At 36.4% G+C, this 20,970-nt stretch overlaps 1 protein-coding gene across 1 annotated transcript in view; it reads left to right on the forward strand.

Annotated features, from left to right (window-relative positions):
- The window catches only part of Hr3 (nuclear hormone receptor 3 ROR-beta), a 295,665-nt gene that overhangs the window by 217,031 nt on the left and 57,664 nt on the right, over positions 1-20,970 (forward strand). The window contains exons 6-7 of the mRNA XM_090370724.1: positions 1,105-1,226; positions 20,029-20,161. Coding sequence (XP_090226850.1) covers positions 1,105-1,226; positions 20,029-20,161 — 255 coding nt within the window. The remainder of the gene's footprint in view (positions 1-1,104; positions 1,227-20,028; positions 20,162-20,970) is intronic.

Raw genomic sequence — 20,970 nt, forward strand, 5'->3', positions numbered from 1 at the left:
TTCATCCTTTTTTTGTCTAGTCTCAACACAAACTAGTCTGCTCTCACATTACTAAAAGCAACAAAGAATTCTTTTGCTACTTTTAGTGTTAGTATTAATATTAATAGTTGCAAATGATACAAGAAAACAAGCTTATACAGCATCAGTCAAAGTTACCATTCTCCCATTCGTGTCAGTGTAACGTGTAGCCACAAAGGAGGCATTCAAATGTTGCTCCACTGCTGTGGGTTTCAGTGTGCACCACAAAATACTCCCCACACCACACCACCACCAGCCTGCATTGGTGACACCTTGGAGAATGATCCATGGACTTGTGTAGTTTTTCTCTGTTCTGCTCTTCATCAGTATGAAACACTAGGTTTCTTGGACCAATCAACAATTTTTCACTCCGCTACTGCCCATTACTGGTGTTTCTGAGTCCATCCATTCTAACCATACCATCTTGTTTCTGCTGACAGGAGTGGAACCCAGTTCAGTAGAGTGAGCTGTGATATCTCATCATAAACAAGGTATGATGAGTTGTACATTCTGAAATGCCTCTTTGCTTGCCATTCTTGTATTATATTGTTATTATATGACTAACTGTAGCCTTTCTGTTACCTTGCACAGGTCTTGTCAGCCTCCATTGGCCTCTCATGTCAGTGAGCTGTTTCAGCCTCAGGATTGCTGTTGGCTGGATGTTACTGGGCAAACCTTGATACACCTGAGATGTTTCAACAGTGTTTCAATTTCTGAGGTACTTATTCTGGCATGTCTGGCACTGACTATCGTGATACATCCAAATTCACCAAATTTTTCAACTTCTATTCTTGCATTGAATTGTATGCATACAGCATCTCTGCATATCTGTCCACCTTCTTTATATTGCATGGTACAATGTGATACTCTTACTAATGGAGCACTCCTTACATGAAAAAATTTGTGTACCTAATAAAGTGATCATTCAATGTACATGCATCTTAATTTAATACATTTTATATAGATTAGAACTACCAGTCTTGTCAATACATAGTTTTTTATTATTAAATAGCATAGTTGAAAAGCTAATTATATTCATAATTATTACATTTTTAATTAAAATATTCATTATCTCATTATTTTCAGAACTTCTGTCTAAGACTGTGGCTGATGCTCATGCAAGAACTTGTTTGTATACAACAGATCAGATAATGGACTTCATGAGGAAACAGCATGACGTTTCTCAAGTTCTCTGTTATAAGAACATGGTTAGTTTATTTATTGCTGATTTCCCAATTGTATTAAGGGTTTATCTCATGTCTGAAGAAGTAAGATTATTTTATAAATTTTCCTCAGGTATACTGTATAACCAGAAGTATTGGGAGACCATTTCACAAATATTGTGTATTTTTCCAGAAGTCCCCAGCATATGTGTATTTTCTCAGACATACCAAATATAAATTTTGTGTCATCCTGTGCAGCAGCAGTACATTAGAAGCTATCATGAATTGGAACTTTGAGATTTTCAACATGGAGTTTGGGTTTGCATATTAGTAACCCTTCAGTGTGCACAAAGTGCCACTGGTCTGAATCTTCCGAAATGCACTGTTATGATTGATTCCTTACTTAAAAAAAAAAAAACTGCCTCATCTATCTATCTATCCCTTCTAATAATTTGTCTAATGCTTCCTTCAATATATTGAAACTCTCCACTTCTACAACACTAGATTTATCACTTAAAATCTGTTTTGTTTATTTATTATTATTTTTTTTATGGTGATCTATAGTATTCTAAGACCATGATGGTTTGTAGGTTGGGGGAGACAGAAAATATTTATGAACATTGAACTACAATTTCTGCAGATTAATTTTCAGAAGAACATTGTAGTGAACAGTGCTTCTGTAGTGAGAAATCATTAATTGACTACCTTCTTTCTGGTAGAGTTGTGGAGTTTAAAAAAAGTTTTCAGGGTATCATTCCAGATATAGAAACAATATTCCTTAGCAAGGAAGAGTTGTTAAGAGTTAGCAGCTGTTTAGAAGAAAAGGAACACTGAGTAAAAGAGAAAACTATTTATTTTTTCACTATAGAGGAATCAATATTTTTTTTGTGCTTATGTCAAGAAAAGTTGGATGTCAAGGTTATAAACATAAACGATATGTTGATATTATTTTTGTGTTTTTTTTTGTAAGAAATAGGACAGGGCTAGGCACTTCAGAAGGAACAAAGTTTTAGTTTTAATATTAGCTATATGGTACAAGGAAGCCCTAGGCTTTATATCCAAAATAAACTCAGACTAAAAACCAAATAAATAATGTTTTCTACATCCAGCTCCTGAATGATTGTCAGAATAGCTGCCCAGGTTAGTTTAACTGGGCTGTATTTTCCTTCAGAATTCCATTTTTATCTAGATGACCCTGTATTGTACTCTTGATCACTGCTTCAATGATTTTCCCTATAACTGAAGTCTGAATAATTGGTCAGTAATTACTCATTTTGCTCTTAGAATTGCCTTTATGTCCAGTCTAAAGGAATCTCTCCCAAGTCCAGTGATAACATCATTATTAATAGTGATGTGCACTTTCTTGCTGCCTCCTTCAAAATTACTGAGTATATACCATTAACTCCAGTAGGCCTTATTCGCCTTTAGGCTTGAAATGTTTTTTCTAATAAAGTCTTCTGTAATTTCTTGCTTCCCAGCATCACTCACACAGTTTCTCTTTGCTATGAAAGGTTTTCTGTTTGTGAATATTGATGCAAAGTACCTGTTCAGTTCAACTGCAATGTTAGCTGGGTTATCTATGATCTTCCCACACTCATCACACAAGGTAACGTGTAATAAGTGTGGAAATCAGTAATGACCAATCTGATTCATTCTTTTCTTCTTTGTTTATATATGTGGATTCCATATATGTATGTGAAAAATTCCTTGATGATATCTTTTGCTCTCTTAGTCAGCAGTTTCTCATAAGCAGCCTTTTCTTCTGTATGTTGAAGAATTACCCAAAGATTGTAGAACATCTCCAATATTCTTAGAGAAGGAATATTGGAGGGGTTATATAAAGCACACAGCCAGTCACATACTCTCGATCTTTTTCTCACAGACAACCCTTCCAAGTACATGATCTAGGCGAGTGGTCCTCTAGGCACCTCAGATCACAACTTGGTGATGGTCTCTTCTCCAATGGAGCCATTCTCAACCTTTTGTCGTTTGGAAAAATGGAATGATCTGCGAGATTTCTTCTTTTCCTTGGTTATATTACTGTTTTAAATCTTCTGATGTCGTTGTTTGCTCGTATCATGTCACTGAAATTATTCTTGTAGTGCTGAAATCCTTTATTCGACACTCCTACTTAAAATCTCATCCTTTAGTTAAACCTTGGTTTTCCATTAAATGTGCTAAGGCTGTTCAAGATAAGAATGTTGCACGTTGCAGTTGGCTTGCATCCAAATCTCCAGGTTCATTTTTAGCCTACACCAAAGCTTGCAACAATTGAAAAGCAGCTATTAATCAGTCCAAACTAGATTTTGAACAGGCTAAGATTACAAAACTTGCTTCTTGTTCAAATGTAGTCAAACATTCTGGTCTCTTGCCAGGCTATTGTCTGCAACTTTTGTCCATCTCTACTCCACATAGTTCTATTGCCACCTCAGCTAAAGATAAAGCTGACCTGCCAGCATTCTACTTGTGTATTGATGATCTTGGTAAACCACATCCTTCCCTTCGGTACCTCCTGTAGTCTTCCATCAAAAGGATATCAGAAAAATTTTGAACAGTCTTGATGGCAAGAAGCAAGATGGTATTTGTCCACTTGTCTCAAAACATGTGCTTCAGAGCTTGCTCTTGTTCTGTGTCACCTTTATACACTTTCGTATTCCACAGGTGTTTTCCCTTTTTTGAAATTTGCTCATATCCATCAAGTTCTTTTTAAAACGGTGACAGAACCCTCCCATCCAGTTATTGTACCATTGCGCTTATTTCTACTCTTCTAATGGAGAAATCTGTTAACTGCCAATCCCTGAACTGTTTACTATCCTTCCATCTGATCAATGATCTCTAATATGGATTCCATAAATGTTGATTCACTGAAAAGTTTTATGAAACTTTTTTGGTGAAGCAGTGCTTCATACTTCCTAATGTCCAGCCCACCTCCTCATGGTGCTGAACACTAAACTAGAAGTTTCTGTGTGAAAACACAAGTCCCTAGGCTAAGATGCTAGATAAATAACACAGCTGACAGAGTTTTGTAATCATCACATTGCTTGATGTGGAGTTGGGGGAAACCCCCCTGAGCCACATTACAAATAATGCTATACACTATATACAGTCAACTCAGTTTTTCATGATGGTGGATCTGCCTATATCATATAAGTGTAAGTCTGGAAAGTGGTAATATACAGGGGGGAAAGAGTGACTAAACAAGAGGATCATGGGGAACTCCAGCAGTGGTTGAGAAATAAGATTAACAGTAGCCGCAGGCAGAGGCAAAAGCAATTCTTGCACTGCTTCTATTATAATTAGCAGCAGCATAGAGAGCAAGCTTCTGAGAGTCATAATGGAACAAGTAAATACATGGGCAACTAAGAGTAAGAACAGGTGCATGTACACCAATGCTAGAAGTATAGTAAATAAATTTGATGAATTTCAAGTGCTGATCAAGGCGTCAAAGGCAGATATTGTTGGGATATTAGAGACATTGTGTCACACAGATATAAGCAGTGCAGAATTGGAATTTGGGGAGTACAATATGTACAGAAAGGATAGACAGGGTAAGAAGGCAGGAGGGGTTATGCTGTTAGTTAAGAAACACAAAATCTAAGGAAGTGCATCCAGTTGACATGGGAGGACAGTGCAATGTTGAGTCAGTTTGGTGTGACATTAACAGTGGGAAAGGCAAAATGAGAGTAGGAATATGTTATAGGCCTAATGACTCTGATGAGTACAATGAACAATTGTGTAGAGAAATAGTGGGCCAGTAAATCAGAATCTCTTGTAATGGGGGATTTTAACTTTCCAAATATTGACTGGATGCACACTAGCAAGATTTTTGTGGATTTATTGGATGATTGTTTTCTACAGCAATATTTTCGAGGGGTAATACTCTTGATCTTATTATCAGTAATCATGACTCGTGCATTAGGAATTTGCAGATAAAGGAACCACTGGGTGACAGTGATCACAGTCTAGTGATGTGGGATTTATTTAAAGATGTAACTACCATCAAGGGTAAAGGGAAGGGTTTTTGTTTCTGTAAAGGTGACTACAGTTGTCTCAGACAGTTTTTAAATTCTATACAGTGGAATCAACTGATGATATTACCAAAGGTGAATTCTAAATGGGAGGCTACTAGGCTTTTCATACCAATTAAGAAATACTGTTCAAGATTTAGGCCTAAATGGATGTCAGATAAACTAATGAGGCTCGTGGCAGAGAAGAAAAATGCGTGAGATGCATATAAATTAGCAGGGGACACAAAAGCCTATGGCAGGTATAAGTTAGTCTGTAATCAAGTCACAAAGGAGGTTAGGCAAGTGAAGGCTGATTTCGAGAAATCCTTGGCAAAAGATGCAGAGAAAAACAACAGACTTTACTTATGTAAACGCTATAAGGAAGGGGATGAATCGGATTGGTCCACATGATGTTGGTGGTTCGACTATTGATGTTCCTGCTCAGATAGCTGACAAACTGAATGAGTATTTTGCATCTACATTCACACATGAGGAATTCTGTAAGGAAGGGAAAGACAGAAGTTTACTAAACTCTAACAGGGAGCTAAATGATTTTGTAATAATGGAGAGCAAAGTGGAGGATTAATCGTTAAAGTTAAACAAAAAAAGGTACCTGGGGTAGATGGAATCTATCCAGTTATATTGAAGGAGGCAGCGAGGGAAGTAAGCAAATCATTAGATTCAGGGGAGGTCTCCATGGACTGGAGATGTGCAAATGTATCCCCAATTCACAAAGAGGGTTCAAAGTGTGATGCAAATAATTATAGACCTGTTAGTTTAACTTCTGTTCTGGGGAAAATAATGGGGTCGCTGGTTAAAGAAGTGATGCAGGATCACCTAGACAAGACTGCAGTAATCTTTCAGACACAGCATGGGTTTGTTAAGTGGAAGTCTTGTCTGACCAATTTGATTGGATACTATGATGTGGTCAGAAAGGAACTGGATGCAAAAAATAATTTTGATATCATATACTTAGATTTCAGGAAACTTTTGATACTGTTGCACATGGAAGACTGCTTGGCAAGTTGCTGAAATGGATAAAGGGATGGTTGGGTGGGAGATGGCAGAGAGTGGTAATAAATGGACACTGCTCTATGTGGAGTAATGTTATTATTGGAGACCCCCAGGGCTCGGTGCTGGCCCCATTTCTGTTTTGTGTATTTATTAATGATATTGATGGAGGTATATCAGGCTTAATGTCCAAGTTTGCAGATGATACAAAGGTTTGCAGGGTTGTTAATGATAGTAAAGAAAGACAGTATGCTACTGCAAAAGGATCTAGAAAAGTTAGGTAGATGGACTGAGAAGTGGCAACTGAAGTTTAATATTGACAAATGGAAAGTACTGCATATGGGTAGCATTAGCCCAAGAGAAATGTACCAACTGTGTGGTACTACACTTAGGGCAGTGAAGAATGAAAAAGACTTGGGGGTAATTGTGCAGTCGGATATGAAGTTCTCTGAGCAATGCAGATGGGCTGCCAGAGCAAATCATGGAGTTTTGTCAATGATATATAGGAATTTTGCTAGCAGAGACAATGAGATGATTATACCTTTTGTATAAGGCAGTGGTTAGGCAACACCTTGAGTACTGCATACAGGAATGGAAAGTACTGCATATGGGTAGCATTAGCCCAAGAGAAATGTACCAACTGTGTGGTACTACACTTAGGGCAGTGAAGAATGAAAAAGACTTGGGGGTAATTGTGCAGTCGGATATGAAGTTCTCTGAGCAATGCAGATGGGCTGCCAGAGCAAATCATGGAGTTTTGTCAATGATATATAGGAATTTTGCTAGCAGAGACAATGAGATGATTATACCTTTTGTATAAGGCAGTGGTTAGGCAACACCTTGAGTACTGCATACAGGTCTGGAGGCCTCATTTTAGGAAGGATGTAGAGTTGCTAGAAAGAGTACATAGAAGGGCAACAAGGTTGGTGAGAGGAACAAATTGGTTCTCTTACCAGGAGAGGCTTAAATTCTGTAAGTTGCAGCATCTGGAGACTAGGCACCTGCAAGGTGATTTGATTGGGGTGTACAAGGCCTTGAATGGTTTGAGCAGGCTCAATGCTGATGGAATACTTACACTTGCTCAGATTAAGAACCTGACGAGACATAGATTTAAATCGAGGAAAGACAGTTGTAGAAAAGATGTGTGGAAGTTTGCCTTTAGCCACCGGGTAGTTGATTGCCGGAACAGACTTCCATCTGTTGTTGTGGAAGTTGATAAATTAAATAAATTTAAGGTTGAACTAGACAAACATTGAGTCACTGGATGGGCTAAATGGGAATTTTTTTTTATTTTTTTTTTTAAAGAGCTGATGCTCTATAAGCTTGTTTTCTTGCATCATATGCCTCAACTAATGCTAATGTAATTAGTAAAAAGAATGTTGGGCAGATGATAGTTTTAATAGCATGTTAGATGAAGCTAAAAAAATTGCTGAAGAAATAGATTGTGAAACATTTCCACTTGTTGGTGTAGTTACACCACGTAAGAAAAAAAAGAATTTTTATGTATGATAATCGAAACCGCAGGGGCTCACATTTGGTGAGTATGGGCTTGGCACACCTGGGCTCCTGAGCTGGAAATCATCATCATCATTTTTCTCTTTCTTGGTGATGATTCCCCTCTATTTCTGACTCTTGTTTTCTCTTTCTCAGAGTAACTCAAAAAATTTTTTTTGGCTGGTGCAGAAAAAGCTTCAGTCTTCCTTGTGCCATATGGCTAATAATAATAATAAATTACAACACAGCCATCTACCATCACTGTTATGGGTGGTAAAATAAAAAATTGGCTATCCATTTGCATAAAATGAAAGGCATACAGTAAGGTGGACGATAACATTGTCTTATTTTTTAAAAGATCCTTTGTCAGATCTGATAAAAAGCTTCAGAAATATGAGCAACTGCTTTCAGTTTCTCCCAACTTTTTTTTTTGGAATTTGTCAAAAAGATTAGTTAACTTAACCCCTTTTGTCTGGATATGGGCAAATTTTAACACAGAAGGAAAAATATGGGTGGAATAACAGTTTAGAAAGGCAATACAATAAGTTAATTTGTCAGCACAGATTTTAAGAAAAAGTATAGAAATGCCATCAAGACTAGATACCAAAATGTCTCCAAGATTGGAATTCTTCTAATATCTTTTGGGAAAATACTAAAGGGAAACATTGGATGAGCCATATTAACTGTATAGGAGAAGATTTACCAATATTGCTGATGCAAGAATAAGAGGAAACGTAAGTTGCTAATCAGTGAGTTTTATTTTTAGGTGAGGATAGAATAAAAGCCTTAAGATAAAAGCAGTTGAAATTTTGATGGATAGAAGTCTTAGCCAAACCACTTAATCCTTTGTGATCTGCAGCTGATGCAACACCCAAAAATTCAAATCTTCATCCAGTGATTTTTGTGGTGGCTGCAGCCATCATTGTTACTGATTATGAAATTTTATTTTACACTGTGCTGGCATAATTATTTGGTTGTCATCGATTTGTATGTAATATAAACAATCTGAAAAAAAAACTACATTGACATTTACATTCAGTTGTGAACAGCAGTTGGCTATTTTTTTTTTTTTAAATTACAGAATATCTTATACTCTGTGTTAGAAGTAAAATATTTGGATGTGTTATCAACATCTTGTAAAGGCCTATCTGATGAAATTGAAAGTTGTTAAAACGTTTCATTCAGAATTTGGAATCAGAACTAAAGACATTTTTTGATGTTAATGTGGAACTAAATGAAAAAAAGGAATACATGTTTGAAGAATAGATAGAGAGAATTTCCTTTTTTAAGAATGTATTTAGCAGGAAGACATTTCTGCAGATATTTTGCATCTCTGCTTACCAACAAAATAGAAAATGAAAGGAATTCGAAGTAGAGGATCTAAATAAAAAATATTTTTGGTTTTGCGAATATTTTGTTCTAGGAAAAAATATTGTATTGGGTGAAAATACTGGTTTCAAGGATATAATTTCATTCAAATGCAATAACTGTAAGCCAACAAAGTCTACCATCATGTATTTATTTTAGCAACTTAGAAACAGGTTGAATTTTAGCTATTGTGCCATGTTTTGGAAAGCCTACTTCTTACATGTATATTTGATCTAATAACAAAACATCAAGGAATATTATACATTAGCACTCCCTGTATAAATTATCAAAACTGGTGTCAAATAGGAAAAGCACCATGACCACTTTATCTCGCACATAAAGTTAAATAAAAGATGCACATAATGCTCATAATGAATTGCTTCTTGAAAAATATATTGTTGTAGAAACTTCCTTGGATGTGTATACTTGATCTAATGACAAAATTTAAATGAATATCACCTTTTAAAAGCAGTGATATTAATTTTCAAACCTGTATCAAATAGGTTTGAAATGCCTGCAGTGAAATATCACTGCAGGCATTCTACATTATGCATATAAGCAACGTATGTATGTATGCTAATGACCTTGGATGGCACAGTGCATTTACTGCATATGTGTAGTATATTCTACTTGCCATATTACGTGAACAGGTGGACTTTTGTATAAAATGCAAAAGGAAAAATGCTTAAAATTATATGTTGAAAGCAAGTGTATTTTCATAGCTGAGGTCATAGTGTTAAAATCAAGGATAGCATACAAAATGAAAAATTTTGGGCTTTTTTTTTTGCCTGTGCTAAGGTTAATAATTAGTTCACTTAATGCAAGGACACACCCGTTTGACGGTTAATTGCAGTTAAGTACAGGTAATGGGATAGGAAGACAAGAAATTAGCCTGCAGGTTAATTTCTTGTCTTCCTATCCCATTTTGAAGCAGAAGTGAATTATGTTATACCACTCATCATCAGCCATTTTCAATCCACTGCAGGATGAAAACCTCTCCAGCAACTTTCCAGTTCCTTCTGTTTTGTGCAATGGCCATCCATTTACTACTCACAAACTCATGGATTTCATCTATCCATCTTTGCCGTTCAAAGATGGATAGATGATTTAACAGAATGGGTACCATTCTGTTATTTTCTTAGTCCATGTGTCCTGCCCTAGACCATTTTAGTTCTTTAGTTTTGATAAGAATGTCCTTTACTTGAGTTTGCTACCTAATCCATGTGTTTCTCTTCTTATCTAACACTCTGATTCCCAATATAATTCATTCCATTCTTTGCTGTGTAGTTCTCAGTTTCTCTTCCATTCTTTTGGTGAGCGCCCAAGTTTAATTTCCATAAGTCATGGTGAGGAGTATACATTTCAGACAAACTGGGATATTGTTCTTCAGTATATGACTATATTTCCTGAATGCTATCCATCCAAGATTTATTCTTCTCTTGACTTCCAGTCATTTATCATTATTACAGCTAATAACTTGTCCCAGATAAGTATATGACTCCACCTTTTCAATTACTGCTCCTTCAATCATTATGTTCATCATTACTTTTGTTTTAGCCATATTCATCTTTAGTCCAAAATCCTTACTAACTTGCATAACATTAAGATTTTCCTCTAATTCTTTGGGATCGTGGCTTATGACCACAATGTCATCTGCAAATTGTAAATGGTTTAGGTACTCTCCATTCACATTGACAACTTTCTGCAACCAGTCTAATCTTCTGAAAGCTTCCTCAAGGGCAGCAATAAACAGCTTCGGAGATATTGTGTCTCCTTGTCGAACCCTTCGAACACTTCGGGTGGTTGGTTGGTGGAACAGATTTCCATCCCTTGTTGTGGAAGTTGATAGCCTAAATAAGTTTAAGGCTCAGCTGGACAGGTATTTCAAATGAACAGAGGGGTGAAGTGGAAGTGGTTATTTTATTTTTTTTTTTTTTTGGCTGATGCTGCATAAGCTTGCATTCTTGCATCAAATGCCTCTACTAATGCTAATGCTAAACTCCTTTCTTGATTTTAAATTTGCTACTGTCTTTGTCTAATGTATCAATTGCTGGAGACAGCATAACTCCAATGAGCACTCGGCTGTTAACAAGTCTTGTCCGGAGTACAAAAAAGCTATGGAGCAAAATAAAAGAAAAATAGATTATGAATCGTGAAGGTCTATCTTTGCTTAAAATAGCTCAAATAAATGCGCAAAGATCAAAAGATGTGGCTTCCCAGTTGGTGAGGGAGGTGGAAGACAAGGCTTATGATGTGGTGTTGGTTCAGGAGCCTTACTCGTACTTGGGTAAAGTAAGGGGATACCCGAATGTGTATAGGGTTCTAGAGTGTGGAGACGTCCCATATGCAGCCATAGTGGTTGTCAACCCCAATTTGGGGGTGACAATGATTACATCGCTATGCTACGAGTATGGCATATGTTGTGAAATCGTTGGCCCCTTTGGATCCTTGTACTTGGTGTCCCTTTATTGTAAGTACAATGACTATTTAGAACCTTACCTAAGATATTTGGATAGGGTCGAGTGTAGGTTGAGAGCCAAACCCATAATCATAGCTGCTGACACAAATGCGGGTTCCACCCTTTGGGGTGCGGGAATGTCTGATGATAGAGGTATTGATCTAGAAGACTTCCTGGCCTCAAAGGGTTGGGATGTGATAAATGACCCGACGCAGCTGCCGACATTTTCCTCAGTTTCTGGGGAGTCTTATATAGACGTCACGATCTGCTCATGTACTTCAATAGCTAGAGTGCGGAATTGGAAGGTACAAGCTGAAGTAACAACAAGTGACCATAGATTAATATCATATGAGTACACTGTGAGCGATGTTCGTCGCGAATGAATGGAGACCAGTAGGTACTCAGTCAAAAATGCCAACTGGGACAAATTTCATAGTGTAATTGACCAATTAATGGATGCTAATGTGAACTGGATTGAAATGAGTGCTGAAGATAAAGTGAATAAGGTGACACAAATTATTCAAGCAGGATGTGCTAAAGCTATGAAAAGGAAAAAGAAATGTGTCCGGAAGGTCCCATGGTGGAATTTTGAACTAAATAGTTTAAGAAGACGTGTTCGTGCAGCTCGAAAAAGGTTCCAGTTTGAACGTAGAAACTATGGAAATGCTCAAGAAAGTAAGGAGTACTACTTACAAATACGGAGAGAATATTCAAGCAAAATTAATAAGTTTAAAATCTTGGCTTGGCAAGATTTTGTAAGTACCGCGGGTAATGCAGACCCTTGGAACCCCGTGTACAAGATTATTACAGATAAAGTTTATGTGGCGGAAATCTCACATAGTGTGATGGGAGAGAATCACCAAGAGACTATAACTTGGGGTCAGACTTTAAATCAGATTTTAAAGGTACTCTTTCCTAGTGAAGGAGATATTTTAGAAGTTCATAACAAAGTTTTAAATGAAAATGACCAATATAGAAATGAATCAATCGAGAGTCCTTTCACTAATGATGAATTAGCAATGGCTATGAGCCAGATGAAGGATGGAGGTGCTCCTGGTTTAGATTTCCTAGAGACCCATGCGATAAAGCAGTTCTTCTCCAAGCATCATGATATTCTATTGGACATGTATAATACTTGTCTAATGGAAGGAACTTTTCCTAAGTCTTGGAGAACGGCGGTCCTGAGAGTAATTTTGAAGAGTCCGGAGAAGCCCATGAATGAACCTGCTTCGTATCGGCCGATTGCACTTCTACCCATCCTGGGGAAAGTCTATGAACGTTTATTGATTTATAGATTAGTACCCAGGTATGAGGCTCAGGGTTTGAGCTCTAAGAAACAGTTTGGATTTAAAAAGGGCTCCTCAACTGAGGATGCCATAAGAACTGTAATGAATATAGTGGAATGTGCAGAAGCTAGATATGTTCTGGGTTTGTTCGTGGACTTTAGGGGTGCATTCGATGCCTTGTGGTGGGGTAGCATCCTCCGCAGGGCTAGAATGGCATTCTGTCCTGGAAATCTCTATAAGACCATGCAGAGTTACTTCTCGGATCGTTGTATCATTGTAAGAACGAGCTTTGAAGAACAAAATTATATAGTTGAGCGTGGATGTCCTCAGGGCTCTATTCTAGGGCCCTTTGTTTGGAATATGGTTCTTGATGAATTTTTAGAGCGTAACATGGGGGATACCCATGCCATAGCGTATGCCGACGACCTGGTGTTTGTTGTACAAGGTAACTCCAGAAAGGAGCTAGAAGATAAATCTAGTATTGTCCTTGGTGAGTTATTACAGTGGAGTTGTCTCCACAAATTGAGTATCTCACCTACTAAGACAGTTACTATGCTCCTGAAAGGTAGGCTGAGCTTGAATAGGCCTCCATTAGTAAGAAGTGGGGATGTCTCTCTGAGATATGTCAAGAACGTTAGATACCTTGGGTTGCTTTTGGAGGAGCGACTGTTCTTTACAGAACATGCCAAGTACCTGAAGCAGAAAGTTAAGCTCCTTTATGCCAAGCTTCGGCATGTTGTGAGGGTAAAGTGGGGTATTAAGGGCCGAGCCTTAAATATGCTATACGAATGTGTATTCGTCCCTATACTGACTTACGCTGCTGGAGCTTGGTGTGATCGAGCTGTATATTCTGCAGTGAAGAAGCAATTATTAATGGCTCAAAGGTTTGCTCTTCTGGGGGTAACCCGTGTGTGTCGTACTGTTTCGACAGATGCCGCACAAGTAATTGCAGGCAAGATGCCGGCGGACCTCATGGTGATCCGTTCTGGCTTATTTTACTGTTTAAAGAGAGGCATTCAAAAAGAGCTTCTTGGTGTTCATTCGTGCTCTGAAGGCATGAGTGTGCTGGAGAGAAGATTGCATATGGCTGAACGGAAAAGGATTGAGAATGAACTTATCGGAGTTTGGCAGACTCGTTGGTCGAACTCTGATAAGGGACGTGAAACTTTTCATTTTCTCCCTTCTGTTGAACTTATAAACTATAAGAAACGGCCCTGGTTGCAATTCGGATTAAAGGCATGCTTTGTGTTGACAGGACATGGGTTGAGTGCCAGGCTGAACGAGCTCGGCTTATCTGATTCGGGGCTATGTGCATGTGGGGAACATGAAACTGGACTCCATGTTATGCTATATTGTCCAATTTATGCTGATTTGAGACTCAATCTTGAGGTGGCTCTCGGTTTGAATCTTAATGTTCTATATACTTTATTTGAAAGTAGGAACAGTTTTAATCTTTTTAATGTGTATATTGATAATGTTTTTAGGAGAAGACAAACTCTCTAAATGTAGAGGTCATCCTCCCCGAGGAAGGGGCGGTAACTGGAACCACAGGAAATACTAATCTATTTTCTGTGGCGACAGGCCAATGACCGAAGTTTGTGAATTATACATTACTAGAGTCTTTTAAATTATATTGTTTGATTTTTTAGTCAAAATTTTAGTTGACTACATTCCAATATTGGAATGTTATTCTTTTATAATAAAGTTAAATGTGCATATGGGCATATTTGCCTAGGAGGCACTAGATGGCTCTGGTATTATATGATGATGTCTTTGTCTAATCTAATAAAGGAGGTAGCGTTCTCATATATTTTCTTCAGAATCATAATATATGGGGTATCTATGCCTTGTCTTTCCAGTGCCCGAAACATTGCCTTATGCTGTATGGAGTCAAATGCCAAGCATAATGGTGTTTTATATTCATTTGCTCTCTCCATTAGCTGTGATATTACGTGACGGTGATATCCATAGTTGAGAATCCTGTCCCAAAGCCAACTTGCTCTTTTGGTTGATTCCCATCAAGTATTCTTCCTAATCTGTTAGTAATGACCCTTGTGAACAACTTGTAGATGTGGGATAACAAGCTAATTGGTCTATAATTTCCAATTTCTGATTTATCTCCTTTCTTATGCAGCAAAACCATGATTGCATTATTCCACTCCTTAGGCATCACACCTTTTCTAATGCATTTTGTGAAGAGCCTTGCCAGTTTTTGTGTTATGTCTCTTCCTCCCAATTTTAACAACTCTACAGTAACTTAATCTTCCCCCGGGGCTTTCTGATTCTTCATTTTCTTCAATGCATGTTCTACCTTATCAGGAAGTATGTTGTATGTGTTGCTAATTTGCAATCCATCATTCCCTCGCTCCTTTTATAATTCTCAATAATAGTTCTCTGCTATTTATAAGTACACCATTGCTATTCTTCAGTTTCAGTATCATTTGTCTTTCTGTATTACTGCTTATGGCTGCTGATTTAAGTCCTTTGTTTTCCCTTAATGCTTGTTCTACTTTTCTTGTGTTAAATCTTCTTATGTCCTCTCTGAGTCTCTTTCTAATGGTTTTGCATAACTCAGTATACTCAATTTTCTCCTTGTCAGTGTTTATCTTGCTCTTCATTTGTCACCTTCGGTTCGTCATAACAAGTGTTTCTTGACTACTTTTTTCTTCTTTGGATTTCTTTTTCTCTATCGGTTTCTTGGGCTTGATCACTTTCAGAAAGTTGTAATATTTCTCGTTGATATCTTGTTCCTGGGCAGTCTGCAGAAGCTGAAACCTGTTCTTAAGTTCCAGTACTGCTTTTTCTCCTCTTCTGTTATCTCAAAGACCTTTGTATTATTTACTCGAAGCAGTTTTTTCTTTTCCTTTCCTACATCTATATCAAGTGTGCATCTTACCATTCTCTGATCACTTCCAACATTTACCTTATTCAGGACGGTAACATCATTCATGGTATATCTTCTGTTAGTGAGGATGAAGTCGATTTCATTAGTTGTTTGGAATCCATTTGGACTCTTCTATGTCCACTTTCTGTTCACCCTTTTCTTGAAAAAAGTGTTCATTACTGACAATCCTTGAGATTCTGTAAATTCCACAAGTCATTCACCTCTTTCATTTCTTTCACCAATTCCAAAACTTCCTATAGTTCCCTTTCTGCACTGTTTTGTCTTTTTCCAATCTTAGCATTGAAGTCCCCCATAATAATAGTGTAGTGGGTTTTCTGCTCATCTAGAAGACTCTCAATTTCGGTGTACATTTCTTCAATCTCTTCTTCATCATCATGGCTCGATGTTGGTGCATAAATCATTATAACCTTTAGCTTCTACCTCTTAGAAATCTTGAGTATTAGTCTTGACACCCTTGGTGATGTACTTTTGAATTCCAAAATGTTGTTTTTTATATCTTTATGGACCAGAAATCCAACTCCACCTTTGCTTCTTTCCCTGTTTCCATTGATGTACATCAGATTTCCACTTGATAAACTTATAAGTGATTCATTATACTGCTAGAAAATGAATTATCAGAAGGTCATTTTTTGCTGGGCATTGAGGCATACCAGTATTCTGAGGTGCCTTGTGCAGACTTTAAAATCTTATGAGAGCAGCATGCAGAGGTAACTCAAGGTAATAAATTACGACAAATTAAAAAATGAACCACAATTGGGTATCAAATTTTAGATTCAACAGATGAAATGAGGTATAGGTGCTGAGACCACCTGCCTTACTGCTAGAGCCAACTAACAAACACATCATCACTGACTGTTACCATCTTTCAAATGTCTGTAAAATTACTTTTAGTTGTCTATCTAAAATGACAGAGATTTGCAGGATCTGTAAAGAGCATCCAACAGATGAGAAGAAATTAACAGATTGGGACCAACTTTCCTGCCACTTTATCAACATTTCTGAATGAGTGGCCAGAATATGCAGAGTTAAAAAAAAAAAAAAAAAAAGGTAAACTGCAGGGTGGAAGCCTCCTCAACAATTCATGCTTGAGGGAAATGGACCATCATCTGCCACGCTGGTCCAGTGCAGGTCGACTGTATTTAGCAGTCAGGAGCTTGAACCCCGGTCTACTCAAAGAGCGTGTACTACTGCACTCCCACTCCTGACAACTCAGCTACAGAGGCCAATATGCAAAGTATGCATCTCTAATATTAAACATTGAATGCTTAATAGTTCCAACAATAAAACTGACATCAAGGCTCTTACTTAATCATATGTGGGACATAGCAGTGCTGTAGTCAGAATACCATGACCTTTACATAGGTGAATCTAAATGCCAGTCAATAAGGCTGCTTTGGAAAATTGGCCATTTGGTAAAAACAATATGTGAAAAGTTCTGAGATGATTTCTCAAAAACATTTAGTGTACATACATTTTTATAAATGGCCCTCCCTGATGATATACAGATGTCCCACCTTTCCAGCTACTTTTGAGAATATTGCTGGAATTCTTCAGCTGTGACTGGTTGAGTTTCACTGTCCCATTCTGTTTAGCTGGTTGGAATATCATCAAATCTTCACCCTTTTAGTTTTATTTTCAGTTTGGGGAAGGTAAAAAAATCATATTGGGCAAAGTCAGGCGAATATGAAAGATAGTATTCCACAGGAATGATTCTTGAGTGGAGAAAATTTCACCATTTTAATATCTATGATAGCTTTATCCCCCAACTTTTTTCCTTTGTTGAATCAGAATCACTTTATAATAGGCTTAGTTTACTGTTTGACCATTCTGAACAAATTCAGAATAGTCAAATGAACAATACTTTAAATGACTAAAAAGAGAACACAAAAGACTGCATAGATAAACCTGTTTTTTGGGGACTAAACTTGTTGCATGTGAACTGTCATTCCCAGATAACATATTATATATGCTGTGTTATCAGAAGGGAAAAAAAAGTTTTCTTTTGAGGTTAGAGCCATACACCTACATTTCATCAACAGTAAACAATGTAATTGATGAAATTAAACCATTTTCCCATCTTTATCTTAAGTTCCTTGCATTTCCAGCATTCATCTTTCTAGTTATCATTCAGTTTCAGTATCATTACTCCTTGGAAGAAATTTTGCTGACACTCAATACATGCCAAAAGGTAATTCCTTGGGTAATTACTCACTGCTCAGAACCAATATTTTCTTGCATTTTAGCAACAAAAATTTTCATCATGCTTGATATTCTACCCAATCTCATATAGAATTTCTGCATCAGTCCACTTCAGAAGAAGAATGCAAAGTGGCCTTAACAACACTGGTCATCTCAGCAGAAATCAGCCACTTTGGAAACTTTGCATCCACTAATAAACAACAAACCATACTAAAATAAGTATCACAAAATGCAGTTCTTAACATTTGGAAGATTTATAATAATAAGTGCATGCGTAATGTTAGATTGTTTATTTTCTATAGATTATGAGTAAGTTAATATAAGTGTAAACCAAAGATCATAAGGTATTATTTTTAGTTGTACTCATGTAGGTTGATCAGCTTCTGTTTTGTAAGCCTGCTACTGCACCAGTCCAGAAGAAAAAGGCGAAGCAGGCTTCAGAATACTAGTTAACCCCCCCCCACCCTTTGGGTTAATTTACTAATAACCGTTAGAAATTAAACATTCTAACATTGAAAGAGTTTAGTAGTGCTATAGCCCCAACCTATGTACATATTTCACTTAACAAAAAGGTTAGTGCAATGGCATCATGTTTTTTCATAAGTGAATTACCAAATTGGTAATTCACTTATGAAATTGGCATTGTTTTTATCATATCCCATATTGTGAATACCTTCACATGAGATATGATAAAAATTATGCCATTTTATCAATTTTGTAATTCGCTTATGAGAAAACATGATGCAATTGCACTAACCTTTTTGTTAAGTGAAATATTTACATAGGTTGAGGCTATAGCCCTACCAAACTCTTTCAGTGTAAACTGTTATTCACCATGTGGCATCTCTCATATTTTGGAGTTATACTTCATAACTGGATTGTCACTATTACAACACCAGGGTACCTACTCACCCACTAATGATAGGCCAAATAGCCTTGAAATGGCCATCTGGGTGGTGGTGGTGGTATCCACCAAGAATAAGTAACAATCTTTTTCATTGGTGAAGCATTACTTATTTGAGGTAGTGCAATACCAGGTAACTCGTTGTAAAGGTATTTACAATATGAGATATATGATAAAAACTATGCCATTTTACCAATTTGGTAATTCATGATGCAGTTGCACTAACCTTTTTTGTTAAGTACAGCCTAACATTACCATGTGCAATGGTGAGTGGAAGATTTCTGCTTCTTTTTCCCAATTCTGCACATAAGACTTGATGCACACACGTTCCACTTTTGTGTACATTATATTGTGACATAAGATGCATCTGAACTTACACACTGCTTATTGCTGGTTTAGTAGGATGAGAACTGGTTCGAATCAGTAATGTGATGAATGATTGTTCCCCTTTAATTTCTCATCATCTTGGCACTCTGTCACTTCTTTTGTAATAAATAAAGCCGTTGAACTTTCCCTCTGTTATTTTACATCAATGTTCATCAAGCCAAGCAGATATCATTTTCTAATATATTAAAAATCAAATTAGATAGTATGAATCAGAGCTGTAATACTCAATATGTTCTACGTTGATAATATTAGTAAATTAATAAGAGGAGTTTACCTCAATAGAGTACGTGGAACACTTCCGTATGATACCCTCCAGAAATTAAAACGGAAAAAACGAAAAAATCGACAACTTACCAATATATTAAAGTGAAATATAAATAATTAAATAATCAATTTAACTCAATTCAAAACAATTAAAATTCAAATTAACGCAATTAAAAGAATCTAACAAAAATAATAAGGAAGGAAAATCGTTTTGAATATTTTCGTTAGATTCTTTTAATTGCGTTAATTTGAATTTTAATTGTTTTGAATTGAGTTAAATTGATTATTTAATTATTTATATTTCACTTTAATATATTGGTAAGTTGTCGATTTTTTCGTTTTTTCCGTTTTAATTTCTGGAGGGTATCATACGGAAGTGTTCCACGTACTCTATTGAGGTAAACTCCTCTTATTAATTTACTAATTAAAAATCAAAATATCTATATTTTTGTTTATAAAAGTTATAAACAAAGTAAAACAAGATATATCCTACTGAGTTTTTTTTTTTTTTTAAACTTAAATTAAAATTTTGCTTAATTTTATTTTTATTCTTTGTCATAATAGGCACATGAACAGTTATGGTTAGACTGTGCTCAGAGGCTGACTGCTATTATACAACAGATCATTGAGTTTGCCAAGATGATACCAGGTTTCATGAAATTATCACAGGATGACCAAATTGTGCTACTAAAAGCTGGTAATATACTTTGCAACTTCTTTACTATTGATTCAAAATGTACATGAGATAATGATAATGTATATATCCAGTAAAAATATCTTTAATTATACATAGGAGCTTTCAAGGCTGAATGAGCCTCTTTATCGACAAATGGAATGGAAACTTTAGAGATAAAAATTATTTTAATGGACACAGAGTTGTGTGTGCAGTGAGTCGTGAGACATTTATCCTCATCTTGTTTATTTTTGAGAGATTTTTATGTGGAGTAATTTTACATATGTCTCTGCGAGTATATAAACATTTATACTTTGACTGCTTAGAAAGGAGTTTGTCGAGTACAACATTATGCCTGAGGGGATGATACATTGGAATCTTAGGGTGTTCTTTAGCAGTTAAACATTATTTATGAAATCCAAACCATAAGTTATCAAACATTCTCTCCTCGCTTATTCATAATGTTATTACTTGGGTGATTCCTTTTATTTAAGTCATATCCCAGAAGTTCTTTTCTGATCATATTAAGTGTATATGTATATATACTTAATAATATTTGTAGAAGATTAAGAGAAATTTACCTCAGTATGATATGTAGAACACTTCTGTATGATACTTTCCAGAAATTAAAACGAATAAAAGATTAACACAATGATTATAGTAAAAAATTAATTTAAAAAGTTTAACATGAATTTTGAAAAAAATGATTTTCCTTCCTGAAGCAGACAGTCCTTTTCGACTGTATGTCATGATCACAGGAATGGAAATTACGGAGTATGTGAGCTTGAATCTTAAATAGAGAGATAATTTGTCCTCGCGCATGCACGCAAAAG

Source organism: Mastigoproctus giganteus, chromosome 3 (genome assembly GCF_048544385.1).
Source record: "Mastigoproctus giganteus isolate SK-2022 chromosome 3, ASM4854438v1, whole genome shotgun sequence".
Lineage (NCBI taxonomy): Eukaryota > Metazoa > Arthropoda > Arachnida > Uropygi > Thelyphonidae > Mastigoproctus > Mastigoproctus giganteus.